The sequence below is a fragment of the Bombus impatiens genome, unplaced genomic scaffold (genome assembly GCF_000188095.3).
Source record: "Bombus impatiens unplaced genomic scaffold, BIMP_2.2 scf_0647, whole genome shotgun sequence".
In the NCBI taxonomy this organism is placed as follows: domain Eukaryota; kingdom Metazoa; phylum Arthropoda; class Insecta; order Hymenoptera; family Apidae; genus Bombus; species Bombus impatiens.
The window spans coordinates 1,281,820-1,307,876 of record NT_177066.1 but is presented as its reverse complement, the minus strand read 5'-3'; the positions used below and the strand labels follow the sequence as shown (position 1 = coordinate 1,307,876).

The 26,057-nt window shown below is 48.6% G+C and overlaps 2 protein-coding genes across 2 annotated transcripts in view; one reads left to right on the top strand and one right to left on the bottom strand.

The window, feature by feature from the left end:
• The window catches only part of LOC100742225 (homeobox protein six1-like), a 5,318-nt gene extending 2,920 nt beyond the window's left edge, over positions 1-2,398 (top strand). Inside the window, exons 4-5 of the mRNA XM_024369906.1 lie at positions 710-1,035; positions 1,111-2,398. Of these exons, the coding sequence (XP_024225674.1) occupies positions 710-1,035; positions 1,111-1,286 (502 nt within the window). The 3' untranslated portion in view covers positions 1,287-2,398. The remainder of the gene's footprint in view (positions 1-709; positions 1,036-1,110) is intronic.
• A 1,481-nt stretch (positions 2,399-3,879) lies between these two features.
• LOC100742105 (cysteine-rich motor neuron 1 protein-like) overlaps positions 3,880-26,057 on the bottom strand; it is a 159,018-nt gene continuing 136,840 nt past the window's right edge. Inside the window, exons 6-11 of the mRNA XM_003492017.4 lie at positions 8,608-8,790; positions 8,339-8,518; positions 7,538-7,890; positions 7,115-7,477; positions 6,848-7,048; positions 3,880-6,748 (exon numbers count right to left, since the gene is read on the bottom strand). Of these exons, the coding sequence (XP_003492065.1) occupies positions 6,497-6,748; positions 6,848-7,048; positions 7,115-7,477; positions 7,538-7,890; positions 8,339-8,518; positions 8,608-8,790 (1,532 nt within the window). The 3' untranslated portion in view covers positions 3,880-6,496. The remainder of the gene's footprint in view (positions 6,749-6,847; positions 7,049-7,114; positions 7,478-7,537; positions 7,891-8,338; positions 8,519-8,607; positions 8,791-26,057) is intronic.

The following is a 26,057-nucleotide window of genomic DNA, read 5'->3' as shown; positions in this document are numbered from 1 at the left end:
ACGGCGGAGCGGTATAGAGACGAAACGGCAGAAACCAGTGGTCAGGGGCGGAGCTGGTTGCACATGGACCACCGTGCGTGCACGTGCGTGTCGTCGACATTAACAACGTTAATACCAACGCTAACGCGAACACGTATACGCGGTTTCTAGCGCGACTAGCCGTGCGGAGATGGACGACGGCAGTGCGACGGCCGGGTGACGGGGAGAAACGTACGCGCGTGCAAATGGCCGGGGAGAGTTTCTTACCATCGACCGCGGAACAATGCGTCGCGAGCAGCCTGCCTTTGCTCTCCTTTTCTTCTTTTCTCCTTCCGACCTTCTCCGACGGTGTGCCGAGAAAATTCTCGGAACGAAGGAACGCGTGTGCACTCGCGTGTGTGCGTACGAGTCCCTAATCGTCAGGTCCCTCCTAGGCCAAGGGTCATAGGTTTTTTCCGACCCGTAAGACAATGAGGAACCTCGCATATGCTTCTCGGTTCGAGCCTTTCCCTCGAATTTTCATCCTCGTCGGGACTCGTTCATGGGACGGACGCGGAGATTTATGACGGGTCAAGAGCAATTTCTCTCAACGGCGTTCCGTTTCTTCGTCTAGGTCGAGCGCAGCCAGTGCCGCGCGTGTCTTTCGCGTATTCCGAGTCGAACGATCGACTTTCGTTCGAGTATCACGTCGCGTGCTGAATTCGCCTCTACACCGTTTTCCTCGTTTCAGGGATATGCTGCCGTTAAATTGCCAGAATAACGCTGGCAACGTGATCGGCAGTTCGGTGAGCAACGGAGAAAGCATTCAATCGTTGCAGAGCATCGATTCGAACGGCACGAATCTAGCGATGTCGCCGCTCTCGACGATGAGCATGTCGCCGGTCGCCGTGAACCCGTGCAGCCCGATGGGTATGAGCCCCATGGCTCCCCGTCATCCCAGATACGCGACACCGATGGTCTCGTCTTCCGTGCACACAACGCACCCTCACAGCGGCGGCCTCAGTCCCATGAACGACGTGAAAGCGCTGTGCTACGGACGTGGAATCTGCGAAACCGGTAAGCTCTCTTCTTCCATCGATTCTATCGTCGATCGTCCGTTACTCGTACGCGATCGAAATACTCTGGTTTCAGGTAAGGACGCGGAACAGAGCTCGGTCTATTACTCGAGTCACTCGAGCATGCATCATCAGTATTACCAGCAAACGCATCATCAGATGATGTCCAGCGCTCATCACTACCAGCATCATCAACAGGGCATGCCGACCGGATACGAAATTACGCTTCCGCCCCCTCAGCACTCGACGTGACCAACCGACTACGAGACCGATCGAAACGACGCGGTTCATCCAGGCCAAGCCGACGATTTGTTTGCTCGTGTCCACGCGTTTGCCTGACTCGGTGTCGTCGCGCCTCTATGCCCGAGCAACGTTTGAAGGGAACCGCGCGACTAATCCTATCGATGCGCGATCCAACCGCTTCGTTCCTAACGCGCGTAACGTTCATTGTACATTTTTCCCATTCGCGGACGTTACTTTTTCGAAAAGCGTAGAAACGATTCGACGCTCGCGCGATGACAAACATCGATCGTGCGCGTGTTTTTCAGCCAATCGAGGCGCAACCTCTTGCGTAAAAGTTCTGGGAGGAGCCTCCCTCGGACGAGAACTGGTTTAACAGGCGCACCCTTCTCAAAGGTGTTCGCGATGGAGTCTCGTCAGCTGCTCCTCCCTCCTCTTTCTACGTACGAGTAAAACGACCGCGCAACGAGCGCATTTCACGAATGCAAATCGATATCGCGTCGCTGCGCCAATCACTTCCTCGAGCGTACGTCTCTTCCTTTCGCACAGTCTCCTCGTAAATTCTTATCCGAACGCGTAACAGGTTTGCTAGAGCGAAACGTGGCTGCGTGGCTCTTCGACGAAAACGAGCCGCTTCCGACGAAACCTGCGCCGTTCTCGCAGCTACGATCCTTTCGTTTCTCAATTTCGATTCGAGCACGATCGATTTGTGCTGTTACTCCGCTCCGAAATTTCGATTCTTTCGATACGAAGAAGCGACTTCTGCTAGGGTACTCGTTCAGGGTACGTGCGTGTGCGCGTGTGAAAGTTCGCCGATGTACATACGTATGTGTAGTACGTATGCATGTGTGTAAGTACGTGTGTACGCATGTATGTATATATATAGATCGATCACAGTGTTCAATCTCTGGTGCGAAATATATTTTTGACCGTAGAATCGAGCGTACGAAGGGGCAATTTGCCCTTCGATAACTCGACTCTCGTGTCCCGAAAGAAAAGAAACGATCTCTCGGCAAACGATGTATCGCTTTGACGAAAATTTATTGTACAACTACGAGCGCGAGAGCGTGAGACGCGTTAGATGTATAGTTAAGTAAATCATAAATCTGTGAATCACGTTTCGATTTTTGTTACACCAAATTTTCATGATCCTTGCCTTGTAACGTTCGCGTTTCTACACTTTAATGGCACGCGCGCGCGCGGTACTAACGTATAAACGAGAAGATATATAATCGATCGTTCTCCGATTGATCTATTCCTGATTCGAATCGCGTACGAGATTAGTCGTTGAAATTTTAAAACGCCTATTGCGAAATAGATATTTTCGGCGACATTATCGTCGGGAAACTAGATTATCGACCGTGGGCAACGTGCCGTTAGCGTCCTCTTTTAAAACGTAATGGAACTAGATTCGTACGGTATGCTTTTTCCTCGTTACCTTCCGTTCCTTTCGATTTACGATCTACGAGTTTCGATACCTTTCGAGACTGGCAACGAACGTACACGAAGATGCATTCGATCCAGCGACGAAATTGTTTTCAATGACGCGCGTGTACATAGCTTATTTATATTTACGAGTCTGGAAACTAATCGAACGGTTGATTGAAAAGAAAGGCGGAAACATAAATTAGGCAAAAGATCTTGTTTACGTTTCGTCGCCTTTCGACGTGAAAACGATGTCAAATATATATATGTTTAGATAACGTATCGATTACAATATACACGGTACAACATATGAAACGTGTTATTCGATTTATGCTTTGATCGGTATGAAAGACGTATCAAAACAAGAAAGATGCACGCGACTCGAAACCCTATCGCTTTGTAGTCGTAAGGCGATCGAACGAACGGTAAAGCGGAATAAATCGTCGGTTAATATCGAATAACGCGAAAACACGAATGCAATAGGAGACGCCATCGATCGATTTCGAAATCAACGAAACAACGATCGAGTGCATCTTGAGATAACCAAGGTAATTTTAACTTGTACGATATAACGAATCGTTCAACAACTTACAATCTGCTTGATCTCATCGATGATAGAAGAGAAGCGACAGAAACGAACGAGATGCGTGTTACGCTTGCTAGTTGCTTCGTTTGGTTAACGGTTGCGCGCCATTTACGAACTGGCCCGATAATGACGTACGCTTTCTTACCCGTGGCATCGCGGTCTACCATCAGCGCCATCTACAGAAAATTTCGAGTACTTCGGAAATAATCGACGCGTTTAAACGTTCCTCGTCTCTGCGGTTCAAGTACGAGCTTTTTTCTTTTTGGATTCGACTTTATATTCGATATTATAACGGTGCCTGTCTCTCGTTAACGATGGACAACGATGGACCACCTTGGAAGAATCGTATTCACGGAAGACGAAGAGCTGGGCTTTCGACGTAAAAGCACGTAAAAGGATCTCGTGTACCATCGTATCGATGAGTTTATCCCGAGTGAATAGGTAATGTACGTGAAACGAATTATACCGATTGCTTTCTAATTATTCGACAAACGTAAAGTAGCAACCCTGCATGCGTTACGTCGAAGGTACGTGGAACTCGGTGGTGAAGAAATAAATTACCTATCAGCTCACGTACCTCTCATATACAATATATCACATATCAACAATTTTATTTAGTCTCGTTTTATTTAACATACAAGAGCTATCTTTTAAACATGACGCACGATTTCAATATGCATACGAGTTTGCATATATTAAATAAAGTCTAGGTTACATTGATATGACATTTCGTTACGGTGAAACTGTACACAAAAAGGGCGCGCAAGCACGAGACTATTCGTTTCTCGGTGTCCTCCTCGGTTGGCTGCTTTTCACCGCGTCTCCACCGCTCCGTGCTGAATTTTACTACTTTCGCGAACGTTTCGCCACAACTCCGACGATCGTAGTACTGGTCTCGTGCTTCTCCGCGTTAGGCGGAGGCGTTTCGTCCTCCATAGAAAATGTTCGGGCCAACAGTTGGGGAACGGCGAGCGGTGAACAGCGAACAGCGAGTTCAGCCAGAGATTACCAAGACGGGACTAGATGAGATACTCTATTCTCGTTTACACGTTTTGGCAGCGGAACGCGCAGTAAGAACGCGGTGAAGAGGGAGAAACGACAGAGGCTCGCGCATCGCTGTCGCGCGTCACGGGAACATCGTACGAACCTGTCGTCGATACATATTGTCTCCAACGTACATTTACACGTACGAAATACAGTCTGCGATTAATCGACGATCGTTCTACATACGGTAGACACGACGCGCGCGCCAATACGCGTACACGCGGACAATTTTAGCATTACTAGACGGTAAACGGTCAGAGACGATGTACAATAAGACGCGAGTGTCGCATTGGAAAAATATATGTACGCGTTAAGTTTAGGAGAGAAGGAATGATAAGACGAGGTTCTAGGTGCGGGCACGCGCGTTTGCGTCCAAGCACAGAGAGATATGTTTAATATACGTTTTGCACGACAAATCGGTTATTTCGCGCGTTACAACAACGATCGGCGTCGGCGCGCCACAAACCAGACGCAAAGGAAATTCTTTCGTATTTCCATTAGGCTACGCTGTTCGAAGGCAATTTCCTTCGATCGCCACTTTTATCCTCTTTTTCTCTGTTTCTCTCTCGCTTACTTATACTACAGCTATACATGCATCCACGAGTAGGCGCTCGCAATCTTCCATCTCGCTTCCCCTCTCGCTTCCCCTCTCGCTCGCTTTTTCTCTCCCGTTCCTTTCCGCAGTTTCCTTCTTTCGCAGTAACTAAGTACATTACAGGCTATGTCATAGCTGCGTCGTTATCGCTGCTGCGCGAGATACGCTTGCCGCGTGATATCGAGTCTGGAAACGAGCACGATACACCCGAACGATCTCGTAGAGCGCGCGCATCGCTTGTTAATATTTAGCAAGTAACGCCGCCGGGATGGCAAGATTGTACAGGGCGAGTAGATTTTCGGATAGATATGTACAGGTGTGTGCCAAGTGAAAACGGAGCGGTGCATATTCGAAATTGCTCTGGATCAAAATCGAAAAGGGTGGGAAGGGGGAGGTGACGGAAGACGCTCGACGCTTCTTTTATCTTTCGTTAGAAAAAGATAAAAGAAAAAGGAGAATAAAATAAAACGGCTGGTACGCGGGGAATTTGGTCGCGCGGTTGCTTTTGAAATAAGAACGTCGCGTTTTATCGGAGATAAAATACGCTCGATCCTCGCTCGAACGTTTCACAGCGTTACGTTTCACAGAACGAAGCATAGACGACGTCTTCGTGTAGGAACAGTCTCTGTTTAAGCGGCAGGATTAAGCCTGCCAGCTTCCTGACTGTTCGTACGAATGGGAAAAGGATTATTATTCCCTCGTCTCGCGCGGTCGCTAGTCGATGACAAATTACGAGATTACGACGATTTCATCGGGAATGGTGCAAGAAGATGGCGTGCTATTCCGTAGTCGAAGATCTTCCGCGTCGACAGGATGCATCGTTAGAGACGAACGCAGCTCCGAGAACAAGGGACGTCGTTTAGAATGGTGGATCGACGACGTTCGTCTTTGTCCCTTGGATTCTCGATAGAACAAAACGCGTTCCACGTACGAACATGAGAACGATAAGAGGGAAGGGGAAAAGGCAGGAGAGTCGGTGGAAAAGAGAAGGCGTAGGAATACCAAAGGAAAATAGGGGCAGAGCGCGTGGGAATGGCGTGGAAAGTGGCGAAAATACGATGCAAGTATCGGCAACGCGAAACACAACGATGGTCCAGAGATCGAGGAAACTAATACTACGACTAAGTTAGGATGATCTCTACTAAGTTTATCGTTAGCGTATTTACTTCTGTTTACCTCTTCGTGATAATCACGCTAGCTTTTATATTATAATTTACACATCGCAACACGACATCGCATCGAATTAGGGATGGGGTTGGTAAGGGGGGCGTCTGAGAAGGTACCGATAGCCGTGGATCACGGCTTTCAACTTCGGTAACAATGTTCCAATTGTCTTCCCTTACGATCGAAAAACCGTCCGCTACTTACAAATAATACTGAATCTACAATATGGTATTTTTAACCGGTCGAACAGCAGGTTCGGACTCGCTGGCGGCGGCCGCGGTTTCTTCGCAAATATTCTCTCGTTCGGTCTTCGTTCTCTCGTTCGACGCTGTGCGAAGACGTAGCCGGCGCTTAAACACCGCCTGTCCAACCGTGTCTCGTGTTTTGCCCGGTTCGTCAGACAGTCTTTTACAAAGGTACGATTTTCTCGTTTCGATGCACCGGCGTGTCGTACGCTGGCACGCATTTGTAGTACTGCGGAGGGTAGCTGGAGTAAGAGGCGTCGGATGGCGAGAGACGAGCTCGGAATCGGCCGCGAACGATGTGAACGATCAACAGCACGCAGAGCAACGTCAATATCGCGATCAAAGTGATCGGTACCGTGCCCCAGCCTTTGCCCGCCGGATGATGTCCGCTGGTCGCTCCGTTTCCTTTCGACGGCTGAAAACAAACGACAAATAGCGATCGATCGTCCATCCTGAGAACTCGAGGAGAAGTTGCTCGGCAAGTTGGCGAATTGGACGAAGTCCGCGAGCTTACCGTAATTGGACAGACCGGACAACAAGTTCCCGGTTGCGGGGGCAACGGATCGTTGCAAGCTACCGAGCAAACAGTCTCTTTGCAGTTGAGCTTCCCTCCGGCTTCGCAGGTACACGAGGTACACGAGTTTTGATGCCAGGTCGATCCTTCCGGATGCGTTCCGTTAAGATGGTCCATGCAGGAAGCACGACAGCGACACATCTACGGATCGATCGTATCGAGAATTCCACTCGGGCCAAAGAACAAACGGAAGGGACGTTTACTTACCGGACAACCGCGTTTGTTCGTCTTGTAACCAAAGGCGCATCGTTTCCTGCATCCGAGCAGAGGCGGGCAGCCCGGCGAGTCCGGTTCCCGGCACTTGCAGAACGTGCAGTCGTTTTCGTCCATCACCAATCCCCGTTCGCAGTGCAAGTCGCACTTTACCTCGGGACAAATCTTCTTCCCCTCGTCGTCCGTGGACACGGTGTCGGTGACAGGCTGCTCGAAGGTTTCCATACTCTGGCAAGTGCACGTCGGGCACCCATCTTCGTCCTTCGCGATCTCGCAGTTGACCTCGCAACGCGGCGGTTTCGGGCAAATCTTGTCGTCGTTGGTAGCCGGACGTTGCGTCATCGTCGCGTCGTCGTCCTGCAAATGGAATTCGATCGGACGTGGGCGTCGGATAGCGTTTCGTCGTTCGATACGTACCTTGGATTCGTCGCAACTGCACACCGGGCAATTATTTTCGTCCGTGGCGTAACCACGCTGGCACGTTAACTCGCATCCTTCCAACGATGTTCGACAGGGCAGTCGGGGTTCGTGAAACGTCGCGTTCGTAAGCGGCGGACAGTGAGGGCAACACTCGCCAGGATCGGGAGGAATCGCGTTTTCGCAGGACTTGCACATCGGTTCTTGACAGGATACCCCGTCCTCTTGACAAACGCAGTTCACGCAGTCCGACTGTTGCCATCGTTCGCCCAACTTTCTCGCCTTGCCCTCGTAGATACAATATTCTGCCTTCTTTGTCGTCTCGGTCGCCACTTCTATCCGGTAGACGGACTCTGCGAGGCAGACGAAAACGTCGATTCGCGTTACACGTATCCGCGTACGCGATAACTCGTTCTTCGTCATCCAAACGAAGGAGAATGCCCGGTCGCGGTCGATAGGCCGACTCGAGGGAGAAACCGGTGGTCCATAGATTCGACGTATCGACGAGTAATCGCGTTTGGGGAGCAGGAAAACGAACGTGCTTTACGTTGCCAGCGGCGAATCGTGCCGGAGCTAACGTCCCGCGTGAATCGTAATCGGATACCGAAACGAACGCCATCGAGCTTCGAACGTGATCGCCGCATCCGAACGCGGTCCTCGACAACGCGTTCACCGGAGTAACGACGAATTCGTAAAAGTTCAACAGGTATCGACGGATGCCGGTGTAAACTCGGTCGCGTTTTTCGCATCAGCGGTCGGAGCTTCTTTTCAAAAAGAGCACGATTAAGAGGAAAAAATTACCTGCGGGTCTACACTCGTAGAGCGGGCAACAGCTTCCGGGCGTCTCGCGATCGAGGGCAGGCCTGACTTGAACGGGCCGATGTCCGGATTGACATCTAGCCGGTGGGCAGGGCGCGCACTCGCATTTTCCATCCTCGGTGAGCACGCTGTTCTCCGGACACGGTTCGGATCCTCGAGGGTCTTTCGTACAAAACGGAACAACGCTTTGAGCGGAGTTTGTCCACGCGAACGGTTCACTGCGTCGTATCGCGTCCAATTCGATCTCTTACCTGTGGGCACGCAATCGTAACGAGCGCAACAGCTACCTGGCGTTTCAGGGTCCGCTGGCTTCACTTGCATCGGACGTTGACCCGCTTGGCATTCGACCGATGGACAGTCGATGGCTGCGCATTTGCACTCGCCGTTCTCTCCTCGGACGCTATCCTCCGGGCAGTCGACGCCACGCGTGCCTCCTTCGAACAGAACCATCGAGAAAGTTAAATTTTTAACAACGGGAAGTTTACGCTGACTTTCGTTACCGAACATCGGCTTCGTCTCGATTCGAACGTCAGAAACGAACGAGGAAACGCGTTATATCGCTTGACCGGCCGGCGATTTATGATCGTACGAAGCACTCGTGACCTTGCAGTTACTATGATATAACGTGCACGTCGTCTCTCGATATTCGTTTACGCGATATCGTCTCGACAGCATCCGAATCGGTCGCTTTCTTACTCGAACGCCGCAGCGCACCGACTTCAGAAATCTCAACGCTTTTCTTTATCGACGTCACTCTCTCTCTCTCTCTCTCTCTCTCTTGCTAGTCCGATCTATACTCGAATACGCGTCTGTCGTTTAAACTCTTCGCACATACGTCAAACATAAACTACGATAAGAGAGGATCCAGCACAGGTTGCTTCGTCCTATAGCTTATCCTTAATCACGCTTATAAAACCCTGAAGCGAACGTCGAATATCACGTCGTTCGAAGTTCGAAGAATTATCAAGGACCTCTGCGTTCTTTATAAAATTACTCGCGGACGAACCAACAACCAACCTGCTGTCTTATCGCTCGTCAATTTTAACGCATCAACCTCATTCGTCTCGCTTCGATGTGGTCGACATTGCTTGCTCGAACGTGTTCCCTTGCTAATTCCTACGGCGACAAAATTGACCTTTTTTTCGGAAAATGCAAATGGGTTTTAGAAACCTCTCAAATTGGGTTTAAAAAACCAGAGCCTAAACCGGGCTCTGTCTTATTGTCTTCGTTAGCTCGATCGTTCTTCCATCGCGTTCCTTTTTTTCTGCTCGTATCGTTACCTGCTCGTCTCCTTTTTTTTTTTCTTTTTCTCTTTTTATCTCTCTTCTATATGCGACTTTGTACGCGACTTACGTTCGCACGAAAAAGAGTATTCAAGCCGTTTAATACTTAATATTAAATTAAACGAAAGAAAGAAAGAGGACCAGCGTTGGAGGACTATCGTTCGGCGAGGCCGGGATGAAAAATGCTTTGGTTTTTTACCGTCGCTTCGAACGAACGCGCCGTTTTTTTCCATCGATCGATTCGTTTACCGTAATCTCGGTTGCGCTGCAGAGAACGACGTTGCTTCCCGTTACTGAAATATTACTCCCCGAGGATAAGGCAGGATATGGCACATTCCCAAAGAAAAATTGGCCACGCAAACGGCGCCGACCCGGAGAAATCGTCGAAACCATACAGCCGCGTTTACCTGCTGGTCGCGAACAGGTTTCGATAAAAGAAGTCGAGATTGGCTAAATACGTTCGAACTTGGAACCGTTGCCAAGGCCGCACGATCCGACTCTTTCGTACGGCCTCGATACGAAGATCAACGATAGCCAGAATTACGCGTGAAAAATCGTTCCAACGTTCGCTGACCATCGACCGGCCTGTGTATGCCGAAGGGATAACGATATTTTTTCGTGACCAGAAAGCGCACCGTTGTTTTCGTTGGGCTCTCGATCGGCTCTGTTTCGCAGTTGCACATTTCGATTTTTGATAACATCGCTCCGGTTGGCGGAAGCGACGCGAAAGAAAAATAGCGTTGAGATTCGCCAGCGTGCCACGTGCCGGAAGGGACGTCGGTCGGAGATCGACCAGAAACCAAACCGTCCCCTCTGTCTCGACTGTACGTCGTTCAGATCGACCGAATCTCTCCCTTATCCATTTTACAGACAAAAAGAAACGTAAGAGAATTTGGTCCCTTTTGTGTAATCATTGTTATTTATTCGGTGGCGTCGGCGAGATAAATCCTTCGTTACAATAAACGTACAATTATATAAGCGTGTCGCAAAACACAGGTGCACGTAGCAAACGAAAAAAGAGGAAAGATTGATTCGTACGAGATTACGCAAGCGATTTCAGGATTTACATACGGTCACGCGAGCAGAGTGGCGAAAGGTAGTTACAGAGTCAGGGAAAAAGTGGAGTTCGTTGCAGAAATTGTTGCCATTTGTAACTAGACTTCGAGGCATTTGGTTGGATTATGGCAGTCGGGCATAAATCGCTTTCTAACATAACATAATCCGCGATCAACGAACGAGGATGATCGATTTACGGTATTTTTTCTTTTTTCTCTCTTTACGAGGAATCCTTTGCATCGCGTCGCGTAGCTTTACCTCGTCGTGCAAGTATGGCAAAAATGCCGGACACATTGCGAAAAGAAGATCGACTTTTGTTTCTCGCTTTCCATCCAGCTCGTCGCTTTTCATCGTGTCAAGGTCAGCGATCGATGCTTGGTCGTGCTAACGCGCGCGCGATAAAACGCGGCATCCTATCAGCGAGCATCGATGATAATTTCCGCTGGCCAGCCTCGTCCATCCGTCAACGTCAGAGTCGACGTTTTCCTGCAACGGAACAGGACCCGATACGCTTTTCCATCGGCGATCGCAGCTTTTTCTCTTTCGTCGCAGCGCGTAAGCGAGTAACCGAAGCTCTACGTTCACGCGGTGTTTGTCCACGTGCCAGAGTATCCAAGCTAACGACGTCGGCCATAAGTACACATCCGCGTTCGTCGAATTCTCAACATCGAATTCTCTCATCGAAGCGAAAGGTTTTCGCACACGTTGGGAAAACTCGGTGCGACGCTCGCCTCTCGACCGAGCACGTCATCCTCGTGTACGCGAACCCTTCGGATATGAGCAAACATTTACGGCTACCCTCTCGCGGATAGTTTGACGTTCGATAAAGCAATTAAGCGGAAGGTAGCGAGGCTCGAGCTCCGCCTCGCAACGGACATCACGTGCGACGTTCGCCGACAAAATTTTAAACAGCGTTGGAAAAGACGAGCTCGATCTCCGGAGCTCGGACGAGCTTCGTCGAACCGTTCCGCTATCTGGTCGAGAGTAATCGAGCTTCCGCTTAATTGGTTTAACATTTCGACGTTAATTCGACGACGGACAACGAGCCGCAGGAAGCGAAACCGTACGTCGCATTTCGCGTCTTCTACGACGATAAAAGAGCGTTGCTATCGTTCACCGACGATGGAATTGGACGAACTTCGTTTGCCGACTTTGCTTGCTTTTTGTCATTATCTTCGTATTTCTCAGCTTCTCTCATTTCGCTTTGCTTCTCTTCTTCGCTCGCTTTTTCCCATCGCGCCGAGAGAACGAGAATTTGCGGAGAAATTTTAACGCAAGAGCGCGCGAACGTCGAGCGTATCGACGACGACTCATCGGTCATCGTGAGACGCACGACGATCAAACTTGGGTCGAGCTCTCGTTCCTTCCGCCCTGATCGAGCGTCGTGGAAGTCGTTGAACGCATTGCGTGTCATTCCTAAAGATGGATGATCGCGGCGAGAACGACCATTATCCATGGCACGACATTGTCTCGAGTAATATCGTTGATGGCGTAACGCGTTCTCGATGGCATCGCGCGTTCTTCGTCGTTCGAGAAAGAAACCTTGGAGCATTTTCAAGTCGCCTTCATCGCGACTTATCGACTTTCTGTCAACGAGGTCGGGCCTCGCGTTTCTACGCCACTTAGCACACGTTACCGCTGTTTCTTTTACGGCGCTCTGGGTTTCATTAAACGTAGCTGCGGTCATTACGACAACCCTTGTACCTTAATCAGGATTTAGTACCCTTCCTTATACTCCCTCACCTTGTCCCGGTCATCTGGCAATCTCGCACGGCCAGGCAAGGAGAAATCAGTTTCAGAGGGCTTGGAATTCTTTTCTCAGGTTGCTTGCTTATAAATCCTGCTGGGATATCGATAAAAGCTGGTCAACGAACGTTCGCGACCACGACTGCGCCTCTAAATATAAATTCTATCCACCTGCAACCGGGCGATCGGCTACCCAGGCTACTTCTCTATTTAGAATCTTAAATGGATTTATCGACTGTCCACAGTTCCTTAGCCGTATCAATTTCCATAGACCGTGCTACTTTTCTCCGCGCCACTTTTCCTTATTCTATCCTCGGTGCTTCTCCTCCAGATTTCGCCACATGGACGCTATCGGCCGTGTGTGTGAGCTGGGCCACGCTTTATGCAATAGAATCAACTTCTCTTCCACGTCGACCAGCTGTCCGAGAAAGAAGATCTACGAAACAGAGCGGTTGTACTCGGTTCGCTCCGGAGGGACACCACGAACGAAACGAGAGCTCCGTTTTTCGGTGAATCGCCTGCTGCGTTCGTCCAAAGCGAGACAGAGTAATTCCGCCCTTAAAAGAAAGACAAAGATTCGCCCTTAGCTAGCCCGAGCCAACAGCTAGCGTAGCCTATTATTATATCCACATGTTCGTCTCGTTCTCTCGCGACGACTGTATCGTCCCGACGCTTAGCTTCCCCTTATCGGATTGCACGTAGGCGCAGAGACGATTCTCTTTGCCATTTAACAAATAAATAAACTCGACGACGATTCGCCGTTGCCAGTGACGTATCTAGAGAACGTTTCCGTCGCGCAGAAATCGTCGGTGCCTTTTTCCTAACGTCGATTTCGCAGCCCAGCGGATTTCTCCTCTCGACAAATCGGTTTTACGTGGCCGCTTAAATCATCGGGTGTGGCTAGAGCAGCAGGGGAAAGAGGAAGAAGATAGCAAACTGTCGGCTGTCAAAACGAAATTACTTAATTCCGGGCGCATCCTTCTGCTGTCGCTACGCTGCCACGACTCGCTCGTAAATTCACCGGTGATATCTTTTAACGAAAGAGACGGATCCGGAGATGGAGTCGAGAGGCTCTCGATATTCTTTCCCCTATGAATCATCGACTGGAAAAGCGCGTTACTTTGTTCGTCCGCGCTGCCTCACGACCCAGCCCCGTCCATTCCAGGGGCAGAACTGCGTTATCCGTTATTCGCTTTTTTCCTACATCGGCTAGTCGGACGATTGATTTGAAAAGCCGATATAGGAAGAGAAAGAGAACGCTGCAAGAGGAGGCTCCTTGCTCGTGTCCTTGTGCAATAACGCATAGACATTCGTACGGTAAATATTGCCTTGGCAACTAAGCGATTGCGGATTTTCCCATTAGGTGGTAATTACAAAATCCGCAATCACTTTTAGTTGCCAACCCAACACGTAGAATGCAACCCTGAACGCACACGTGCGACGATTTTATCATACGGACGGCGTTGCTGTGTCGCTACAGGAACGCAGAAATAAAATTCTTCCGTGCCACGAAACATTGATACGCGCGTACGAGTTTCCTTGTTTTTGCAACGTGCTGCGGCGATTCGTCGCAAAAAACCGCTCGTCTGCGTCGGGTCTAACGTCGACCAACGCGCGCGTCCGATTGGATAAGAATTTCATTTCGTACATATGGCTGTATTTGCAACTCGTTTACAGCGAAGTTACAGCTTGAAGATGAGTAAACGCGGCGAGATGGGAAAAGGGGGAGAAAAGTGGAAACGGCGAGTCAAAGCTACGAACGCGCCTAGTTTCCAGCCACCGTGAGCTTCGTTTCCCTTCGCTTTGAAATCGCGCGAAGCCCTCCACCCGCCATTAATTCCTTCCGGGTCTTTGTCTACTCCGCAGGTAGCAGATGCTCGGCGTTCCGCATTTTCCACGTCGCAGTCGTGGCCGCGACGCGTTCCACCGGCCAGTCATTTACTTTTTTTTCCTTTCTATCCTCCCTCCGCCCCCCTTAGTTTCCCGCTATTTCTCCTCGTCGCTTTATTACCTCGCGAAAATGCATCTTGGAAAAATATTACACGGCTTACGAAGCCGAAGAGCGTTCGATTACACGACCTCCACCGGTGAATTTTCGCGTTTCCAGGCGCGATCGACGAGTAATCGACGTTATGCAGCGAAGCTCGACGCGAATACTAAAAACGTAGGAAAAAGCTTGGATGAATCCAATCCGGCAAATGCAGGGTAAACAGCCGAGCCAAAAAGCCGAGCCGACGAAAATGATATATCTTGCTGAAATCATTAGCCTAATTGAAATCGGATATGTGGATGAAACGAACGTAATGACTGAAAGAGACGAGCCGAGCCGAGCCGGTTCGTTTTCAAACGGAGCGAAACTGCGCGAAATCAACGCGATTGATCGACGAAAAAAAGAAGAATTCGCCCCGAAAAATCACTAGAGTGGTAGATTTTAATTGGCTTTTCCTTTCGCGGTGAAAAAAACACACTTGTGGCGAAAGAACATGAAACGAACTGTCCATTAACGGCGTTCTATCCGCCAGTGGTTACGAGATCTTGCTCGATAGTTGGAATTCTTTTGCCGGATCGTGCCTCCTCTGATCACCGGCTTTTGTCTCTTTTCTTCTTTTTCTATTTTTCCTATTTTTTTCTTTTTTTATTTTTTTTTTTTTTTGGAAAAACAAAATTCGCTCGTACGTCCGAACGCACGAACAGAGCGGAGGGCCAATGCGTACGCGCGCGTATACTCTGGCCTTTTCATCCGGGGCTTCGTTTCGCTTAATCCTTTTCATTTCGTTTGAAAGGACTCATCAAGCGTGAGAGATAAATCTGCTCCGCGCAGCGGCGCACGGAAAACCGTGACGCGAGCTTGGGACCTCCATAGATTCGAAAAATCTTGTTTCGCGTGTGGAGCCTGGGCTCGGTGTTTCGAGGCGCATCGTCGATCCGTTCGAGCGCAAATCCTCGCCAAACGGACGATTTCTCGCGATCGACCGAGGGAGAAAGCTCTGCGGCGCTTCCGCGTCAAACGCGTCGCCGACAGAGAAAACATCGCGACTCGCCAAGGATTTCGACGGAACGAGCATCGCTTCCGATATTTTCGTCGAAACGAAAGACGCGCGCGCGGCTCCTCTTTCGGCTCGTGATTAGAAAAATAAACGGAGGAGGAGCGTTTCTAAAACCTCTTTCCATCAAATCCTACGTCGTCGAAAGTTTTCTTTTCTTTTCCTCTCGTCCGCCGAAACGCGCGTTCCCGCGAGGAATCTTCGGTCCTCGATCAAATCCGATGGTTCGGGATTTTCCTCTTTCAGCGGCGCGTTTCCTTGCAATCGCAAACGACGATCGCGGTTTACTCGCTTAATTCGCGCGTACTTGCGAGCCAAGGCGACCGCAATTTCTTCTCCTTTCGTGGACTTCGTTACGCCGAAAAATGCGACTGGGTGGCGCGCGACATTCACGCGCCACGGACTCTAAATAAGCTGGAACTTCTTCTCTGTACGGTGCTCGGATTCGCGGTCGGCGAGCTGAGCAAAGGAGTTCGCGACGTATCGTTCGTTGAAAACATTCGCCAACAGCTAGAAACGCAATTTCACTTGTAAACGCGAAAATGAACTGCAGCCGAAAACCCATTACCGAGGCGGTGTTATCGACTCGCTTACTCGATAATATTGCGCGGTTGCTTCGACAGGGAAATGGTCGTTCGATCCGTCGGTAGTTTGGCGAAACCGAGATTCGAAGATTACACGGGGAAATAAAAGTTACGAGGACCGATAAGAGCACTTTGCTGACGCGAGTCATGCGCGTCAGCGCTACGAAACTCTATAGCGATATCGCCGGGGAAAATTATTTACTTCGTTTATTTGTTTATTTATTCGGTCAACGAGTCGGAGCGTAGCCCTGTGTTGGAAAATAGGCAAAGAGAAGGAAATCATTGATCCGATAGGGCACAGATATAAAAGTATTGGCTAAAAGTATACTGTATTTTAAGAGTAGATCGATTTCATAGTCGCTCGTCCGCGTTTACTGAATTATTATTAACACTGGAACTACCACATCAGTCAAATCGACTGGTTTTGCAATTTTATTTTAAGATTCCTACTTTGTGTTACATTTTCTCCCGCAACGATGTAATGACTTTCGTAACGATAACTAAAAGAATAATATATTGAATTCTATCTCGTTTTTTGAGTATTGAATTTTAAATGTAATGCATTTTATTTTGTTTTTTATGTATTCAAGTTGAAAATAATTTTGCATTAAGGCTACTTATGTCAATACCAGTCAGAATGACCGGTTCTACAATTTTATAAACGTGTCAATCCTCGTTTAGGGATTTCAATGATGGATTAATAATATCAAAAATCTACTACATAACACGGAATTGCTTCTGTAAGAAAGTAATAAATCAATAAACATAAAAATATTCTATTATTACGTATTTTTTAAAGACCAACAGTCATTTTCACTGGTTCTGGTAGAAATAGTTTCGTCTTAACTATCGGTGGGGGACTATGCTTGGGGGGAAAACACGCGGATATATGCGAAAGAAAAGGGCAGGAAAGGAAAGAAGGAGAAAGATACACAACGGAGGTTCGTAAGTGGCGATGAATATAAAAACTGTCGTATACTTTTTAAGAAGCGCGAGATCGATAAGGACGATAAGGATTGCCGAAGTAGATGGATATCGTGGCGTAAAGAGCTGTACGGAGTTAACGAGGTGGGCGATTCGATTAATGCAGTTCAAATAGCCGTAGGTATTACGGCGCTGCTGCTGTTATTTCGAAACGAAAGAGATTCTCGCTGATGGCGATAGCCGAGAACGTTATCGAAAATCGCGATTAGCCGCGCGAAAAAGCGGCGCGGCAGAAGGGCAACGAACGAATTATACGAGATAGATGTAAGAAGGACGGCGTCGGTGAAAGAGACTCCCGGAAGGCACCGAGTCGCTCGACGACGTTGCGTCGTCGACGTTTTCCACGCGGACCTTGATCCGTGTGGGCCGTCGAGTGGAAAGCATTGAAAAAGAGGAGATAAAAAAATTTGCAAAAGAAAGACGAGCGCGGGGAAGGAGAGGGGGGAAAAATGTAGAAAAATTGTCCAGACGAGGCTGAAACGAGCAACGTTCACCGACGTGTTCGTTTGGCATGAATAATGTAGTTTCTGGCACGAACGGGTAAAGCGAAGAACGAAAAAAGAGAGAGTAAGAGCGGGGAGTGCACGGTCGTTGCCGGTGCTCGACGAACTCTACGTGGTAGTAGCCGAGGTATAAAGGATGGAAGGGTGCGATCGTGCGAGCGAGCCAAGAGGGAAGAAGCTTTGATCTTTTGTAACCGTCGAATTTACGTTGAAAAGTTAGTAAACGTCGTGACAAAGGCTCTCCAAGTTACCTTCTCGGGAGATCGGTGTTCGAGCTGCTTCGCTAAACGCCTTATTTCGCGCGTTCGCCGGCTAATCGAATCTCCTCGAAATAAGTATCGTTCGAGTCGGCCATCGAAGTTGCGATTAATCGGTGGAACGCGAATCACGATTTCACGGAGACACGGCGAAAATTCCGGGGCGCAAAAAGAATAATGGCAAACCGGGCAACGACGCGCGTTGCTGCAACCTATGTAACGAGGAACCGGGCAAGCCGAGCGGAGGACCACGTTACGTGGAAAATCGGTGTTTGCATTGCCGCGTCAGCTGGTCCGTTACCGCTGATAGCTACGCCGTAGACATCGTTATAATGGAACGCGTCAGGGTGCCTTTATGTCTTTCGCGATACCGAAAGCGGGACTGTCCCTCTCTCCTCGCACGAATTCGCTTCGCCTGCAATTTCCCTCGAAAATCGAACCGCTTTTTTTTTCAGAAACTTGAAACACAATTCTATTTTTACTACCAACGTATCGTTTGCCCGTGACAGATTGAAATTTGTTAAATGGCCTCTTTCGAACTTTGTCAATCCTCGATCCTTCTAACTGTCATAGCGCACCGTAGTTAGACAACGCTTGGAAAAGGCGGCCGTCATCTGGTCGTCTAACCAGCTAAAATATAAACGACTCGTTGAGAGCATGTAACGCGGTTCCCTTAGGTTTGCGGCTTATAAGTTGCTTCTGGCGGCGTATGACTACGATTACACAGGCTAATTATATCTTTGTCGAATCTATCAGAGTCCTGCAGGATCGTCGCGGTCTTGCTTTTGCTTTTTAAGAATCGTCAACGACGTTGTTCGTTGTCCGCAACTTATCGAACCGTTAAATCTCTGTGCTTCTCGTCCGAGGTCGTTTAGGTTCGCAAGCACTTTTTTACCACGTCACTACGAATCGTAACCGGTAGGTTCGCAGCCTCCGAACCTCGTTCGCACCTAAGCACCGGCTTAGATCTCTTTAGCATCGATATCTGTAATTTCGGAAATTCGCTCGAAAATATTTCACGACGCTTCAGCCAGTTTCGATTGCGTATGACGCGTTCCGCCTGTAGTTGCGTTTACGCAAACCCCGTGAGACATTTCTAAAACTAAATTCCGCGGTTAACTGGTTGATATAAATATTTATCGTCACACGTCCCTTGTCATATGTGCGTTTACGATGCCACTTAATTATGTATTTACCATTATGCATGGGGATTTATCTCTTCAATTGTCATCTGAATAAAGATAAATAAATATATATCTTTTTACCGGCGCCATTCTTTCCTCTGTTAACGCTGTTCTGAACTTTGGAGTTACATTTTCATCTAATCTTTCACCGAACCGATGATCATATCGACAAAACAACCAGTACAGCGTTCAAAATACGTTTTCGGCTTCATTTACAGAGCATCTACTTTCAGATTACTTTAAGAGCGTAAACACATTAAGAATTCTATACTGCACTCGCCCCAAGTATTGTTCCGTTATTTGGTCGTTCTATCGTCGAAATTTCTCCATCAGATTGGAGGATATTCAACGCAAGTTCTTGCGTCTGGCTGTCCGCCTTTTGAGCAGTCCCGTGTTCTACGATGGCCATAAATACTCAGTTACAACATACCGGCTCCATCTTCCGTTTGACCTATTCTTTGCACATAATGTACCAAACGTCTTAATACAATAGATCGCGCCGGAAGTTTAGCGCATTCCGATCTTCGAATTTCTTCGCCTTCTATTAGACACCGTTTCTACCAGACCTTTCTACGTTTCTACTAACCTTTTCTACTAAAAATTCCATCGAACCTGCTACGGTCGATATAATTGTGTCGATAGGATTAAACCCTAGCTGTAGCTCCACCATTCTCACCATAGTTCTCACATTGCACGTTACAATACCTTCTCCAGCCCATACCGCAGCCGCTAATCTACTTTACAGTCGATGCAACGTAAGACAATAACAAACAACAAACGTAAATTTGTAAATAGCGAGATTAATTTCTTTTCTTTCTCTACTTTCGTGCAGATCGCTTTTATTCATTCCGTATCAATCGTCGTATATTACAGGGCGTGCGTAATTCGTAAATAAATAATTTAACGTACAACGCTCGATTATTTATACCTTAAGATATTTCTGCGCCTAACGACGCCTTCCTGCTTCGCTTTCGTCTCGCTCGTTAACTTCGAAACCCTCTAACCTTGCAACTCCTACATTCGTTTTCCCCTTTCAGTAATAGACATAACATAAGAATTAACAGCCACCAAAACCCACTAATTACTCGATTGCTTGACACGATCAGATCAGATGCGCGGGGTAAAAAGACATTATTCTCTGGATTTAAACGTTAGATTCAGCTAGAATCAAACGTACGATATCATTCACGTTATAGTACCACGCCAGAATAATTTAATTATAATTCTCAATGAGAATTGATCGTAAACTACTTTCAAATAAAAACAAAATTTTCCCTACTGTATCACAGGGCCAATATCCGCCAATAAATAATAACGATAATAAATAAACGTACGTTTGCTCGTCAAAAATGGTAGGTTCGTTCTTTGCGAGGAAAGAAAGTTCGTCGACTCGGTAAACCGGATCACGAAATTGCCATTATTTCGCATTGTTCCATGGCTGGAGGTACGGCTGGACGCGGTACAATGCCGTGCGACGCTATTCGGTGTTAAATGAGCGCAACGCTCAAATTTTCAGCCGTCATGCATCCGACTGTTTGTTCGAGTAGCTCGACCACCGGCCGCCAACTTTCCAGAGTTTATCGAACGAGCGTACACGCGACAGCTCGTTGGGTCAACCGTTGCGCCGGCGATTGTTGCCAGCTTGAAATATTTGTCGGTGGATTTTATAGAAGAGCGGTGATGCGTCTCGACTGTTCGGCGAAGTCGCCGCGTAACTGCGACCACGATCTCTCCACCGACGGAAGCGTGGAAGCTCGCGACGAGCCACGTTTCTCCGTCTGTGTTCGTTTAACTCGATTTCTTCGAACGAAGGACTCGCTGCCGGAAGAAGGAACGGATCGCTGATCGAAATCGTTCTCTTCCGATCTTTCTCGACGAAGAATATTCGAATCTCTGTAAGCACCGCCAAGTATAATTCCTTTTGCCAGCATCGGGGCACCTACCGAGTTCGTAGAAAAAGCGACGATCGATCGTAAAGTATCGACGAAACGATCGTTCGATGAGAATTTTATATTCGCGCGAGATCGCGGTGCAATGCGCGAAATAGAAGAAATTTGTCAAAATTGTGCTCGTCCGGACGCCGAACGTTTTCTAAACCAAATTGTATCGAAAAAATTGAAGGTAGATTAGATAGGATAGCAAACTGTATTGTAAAATCACCTGTACCGCAGCATCTATTTTTTTTCATTTTTTTTCAAAAATCTCCCCGCCTACCCCTCCCGTTTTCCCTGTCCCGTTTCCGCATACAGAGGAGGAAATGCCAGGTGCACCTGCCTCGGGATGAAATCTCTTTAAAATACGTGGAAAAGCGTTCTCTGCTATCCTATGACGCATTCCTGGGGTCGGGAGCACGATAATATTTAATACGAATGACAAGATCGATGAAAATGATGATCAAACACGCGGCATGTATCCACAGACGAGAAGAGAATTAGTTTTCGTTCTATCGAATTCACCAGATTATTATTACAGCACAGAATATACGTACACGGACCCTTTATACGGTCTAACGTTTCTTAATCAAGTTCTCATGAGTGTTACGATAGGTACTTATGAGAAGCGGGTATAAGTCGTGGATAGCGGCGTTGAGAAGCTCGATTAAACCGTAGGAAGGTAGCATAACGTTGGTTAAAGCGGCCGACCAGCAACGGTTACGAACCCGAATATCGGATCGTTTTCTAGCGGTAATTTTCCCTCTTGTCCGAAGGTTTCTCGCTTCCCTGGAAAACTAACTCTGGTTCGTCCGTGATCTCTGTCGATTCCTCTCGACGAAACGGGCGCGAACCGAAAAAAAAGGGGAGAACATCGTGGAAAATCCATATAAACGGGGAAACATCTCCTTGTTCGTCCGAGAGGGAGGGAGAGAGAGATAGATAGATAGAGAAAAATAGAGAGACGTGTACCCGACGAATTTAGATTTTCATCGTCTCTGGCAAATAAAATCGAATAAATTCGATTTCGAATCCAATTTTCCTCGACCTCGGATCGCAAGCGTACACCAGGACGTCCATTATTGCCGCCATCGCGGCGGTCACGGAGAGGGAAGACTAGATTATTAGGTTTTCCCTTCGTTTTCGATTCATTCTCCGGTTCAGAGTCCTTTTCTCGACCCCTATCGGCCATCCTCCCCATCATCGTCGTTCCAGCTGTTCCACGTTCGTTTCCGCTTTCATCTCGCAGACCGCGAACCGTCAAAGCCTTCGACCGGTCGCTTCCGTTCCGGTATATCCGGCTACTCACCGCGATCGTTCGTCAAAGGTTTTTCCAGGGAAATACGTTGCAGAGAGGGTAATCGCGAGTTCCGCGGGAGAACCGTGCGGCCATCGAACCGACCGTGCGGTAATTCCATTAACGAGGAACCGGAGCATTTTATTTAAAGTTCGGAGAACCGAGCGCTCCAGTAATGATCCAAGCACGCCGTTTCTGCTCGATTATTATTAGCCTGGGATTATCGCGGCCACGATGTATTTGAAAACGAATTACCGGTGAAACAACGGACAGGCTGGCGTCGGCGGTAGGAGGGCAAGGGGCGGAGAACGAAGTGGATCGAAACAAATTGCACCGAATTGTTCGGCGATAGAGGGCGGAAAGTGCTCCGGACCGTTCATAATCCTTAAACTTGGTAAAATATTTGACGAGACGCGGCGATCGCGTTTTCCCGCGGCACGCGTCACGCGTTTATTTAGCGCGTCGCGTTTCCCGGTTCGATACGTACGACGCGTCGAAACCTCGAACGCGTAACGAGCGTTATCGACACCTACTAACCGAACGTAAAACGTTTCACGACCGAAACTCGTCTTTTCTTCCCTCGCCAAAACTTCTCAACGAGATACAAATTTCTGCCACGCGAATCCAGTTGACCGGATTCCGTATGCGACGCGGCGAACGCGTACGCGATACGCTTTCCACTTTTTCTCCGATTTCACCGACAGATTCGAGTCTCGTGATATCCGCGACGAAACGCGCGTCCTTTCTCCTCATCTTTCTCTAATCGCTCTCATCCTTTTATCTTTCATCGTGTTCGCTTTTGCCTGTTTTCTTCTTTACGCTCTTCGTTGTTGCATCGCACCGATCCTTTGCGTATTTTACACCGACTCGTTCTACGCTAATGAGAATCCATTAACGTGCACGAAACGGACGAACGAGTGGAGAATGTCCGTTTGGTTTACGTCGTTTCGCGATCAAATTCGGATCTTCGTTCGAAACAGTCGAAACCCACCTACGAATACGTGCGCTGCGAAACGATTTTTACGACCGAGGGATCGAATGTTCGATGGAATCTTTTTCCTCGCGACGGGCACGGGTCGTCCGTCGGTATTTTCAGCTAAAAGCATCGAAAGATTTTACAGAGTCGAGTCTGCGAGGAAGCAAATCGCTGATCGCAACGACGATCGCAATCGCGATACCGATACACGCGCAGCAACCAGTCGGAAGCAGCGGAAAGCTCGGTCGCGGATATTCGAGCGAAGCGAATGGCTTGGCTCGATCGCAGGCGAAGCTGTCTAGAGCATTCGGCGAAGTAAAGGCGAAAAACGTAGCTACGCTCAAAGGGACGGACAAGAAGAGTAATCAAGCGTTTTGCGCATTTCCGTTGGTCGTCGGCAAGCGAGTGAAAGCAAAAGGAACGGAAGAGGGAAGCGAAGGGAACGTAAAGGGTGGGATGGGCGGGTCGGAAGCAAAGAGGAAAATTCGCGACAGCTCCGACGACGCGACGTCGAGGACGACGAAGCGCAGGCAAAGGCAGAAAAGGTGCAATTAGTTAGCTAACAGGCCGCGGGAATGAAACGCAGCGGAATTAGCAGACGGTCGCTGTGTCGCAGTTTCTCGAGACGAGATCCCGAGATCGAAGATCAGAGAAAAGTTCGTCTGACCGCGGATACGCTGCGTCGGTCGGTTTCTCGATCGTAAGATAGAAAGACGAGCGAACGAGGTCGAGGTCGAAGACGAGACCGAGAGAAACGTCGTCACCGATGGCAAGAGGAAGGTAAATACCACTTTGGGAAACGTACGGACCGGCCACGATCCAACAACGGCAAGATGCTTCCCTCTGAAAACGTAGTTTCGCCAACGTCAAAGTCCCGTCCGACTAAAAAAGACTGGCAAGCCGTTGTTGCGTGGAACGGGTGTGTCGGCCGTCGGTCGAGCAAAGAAATAAGGTTAAACCCTGCGGGGTAAAATCAGACACCACCTGTTATCGCAACGACGTAGAAATCGATAGGTACGGCGAAGAAGAATCCGTTTCCCTCGTTTTTCTCCTTCTTTTCTCTGTCTTCTTTATTTCTTTTTTTTTCTCCTATCCTCGTTCCCTTTATCTTCTCTTTTCTCACGGTTTGTTCGTAATTTTTCTTTAACGACTCGAAACGAACACCGGACTCCATCGATTCGCTCGTCACAACGAGAGACGATCGTTGGCTTTAGTTTTCTTTGGAAGAAACTCGAGCGAGATCGAAGGAAGAAAGAGAACGTGCAACGAAATTTCATCATGGAACGCGAGCCGCGACCAACGTTGGCGATTCCACGGTACCGTTGCAGAAAAACACCCGTCGGCGAATCGTTCGGATCGACCGAATTCTCGCACCGCTGTATTCCCCTTCGATCTACGCTTTCATTTAGCCAGCCGACTATATTAATTATCGTGCGCGCAATATGCATATCGTAGGAAAGTCTGAATAATACGTTTGCCGTTAATCACGCGCGTATCGATGCTGGCGGTGTTCCCCGAGTTTGGATAATACGGTCGAATTCGATTCTTTGAAATTTATAATACACGGCGCGCGTGAAATAGCCCCGGGTTTCCACGTTCGCCTCACCGTGCCTCCCCGTGGTCCCCGTAAAATCGAGGACCGTTATCAAGGAGAATAAAGCGAGCTCGATAAATTCGGTGACGCGCGTGATTCGTCGCCGACGCAATGCGAAACGACGCGATACGATGCCTTCGATAAAAGCGCGTCATTTAATTATCCTCGGTAACTTTTTAGCCAGGGACGTCGATCGAAAATTACGGGTCGGCGAGCGACGCGCGACGCTGCAATTATCCTGCTACATCGTTTTCAGCCGTAACTTGCGCGTAATCCAACGAAATTCGCCCACCTTTGATATCGAAACGAAATTATTTTCCGGAACGCGCAATTTCATCGCGCAACCGACGCTACACCACCGTCCAGCGTTTTACGTTGCCGCGCGAAATCACCCATGAAAAAAGTACATCTTCTCCAGCAATTATCGTAATGGCTTCGGTAATTAAATCGATTTCGATAACGTTCTCGCTCGCCCGTTGTTCTCTAGGGTATCGTTAGAAATCGATATTTCGGTTTCGCTCCTCCTCCTGCTTCTCGTTTCGCTTTCCCTCTTTGCTTCCTCTCGTCGCTCGTCGCTGTCCGTTACAAGCTCGGTTCTACACGCGTTTGCCTCTCCGCTAACCCAAGTACGTTTCGTTAACGTTCTCGAAAACGCTCATGCGCGTCTTTCCAAGATTCCGATCGCTGCTCCGATCGGATCGGCGGATCCGCGCCAAGCGACTACGCGAAAAAAGGACAGCTACCACGTTCACGGAAGTATACGCGATGAATGGATAATTGGTCGCCTCTGGTCGACGACAGACCGATCGACCGACTCTCGTTAACGCCATTGTCTCGAGAACCGAAAACCATCGTCGAGCGATATCTGTGCCGCTGCTTTTTCGCCTTCTCTCTCGTCTCTTTTGCCTCTCGTCGTTGTTCCCTTCGTTTCGAAAATTGTTCTGGCGGACAACGCGAGAACTCGCGGTATTCTTTCTCTCCTCGCTTCCTCTCTGTCCTTTTTCTTTTCTTTTCTTTTTCAACGGAAATCTTTCAACGTCGAACGCACGCGTTAAGCGCACAGCCGGATCTTAAGAGGATTCGTTAAAGTTACGGTCCGCTCTTCGTTACCTCTACCATCCCCGGGGATTCGCGCTGGCAAGATAGAGGTGTCGCGCTTTAAGATATTCGGTTAATTTCACCGATCTGCCGGATAAAGCGATTAATTTTCCAGCAGAGAGATACGGCAGCCGGTGCAACGATAAAAACGTCGCTATATTTTA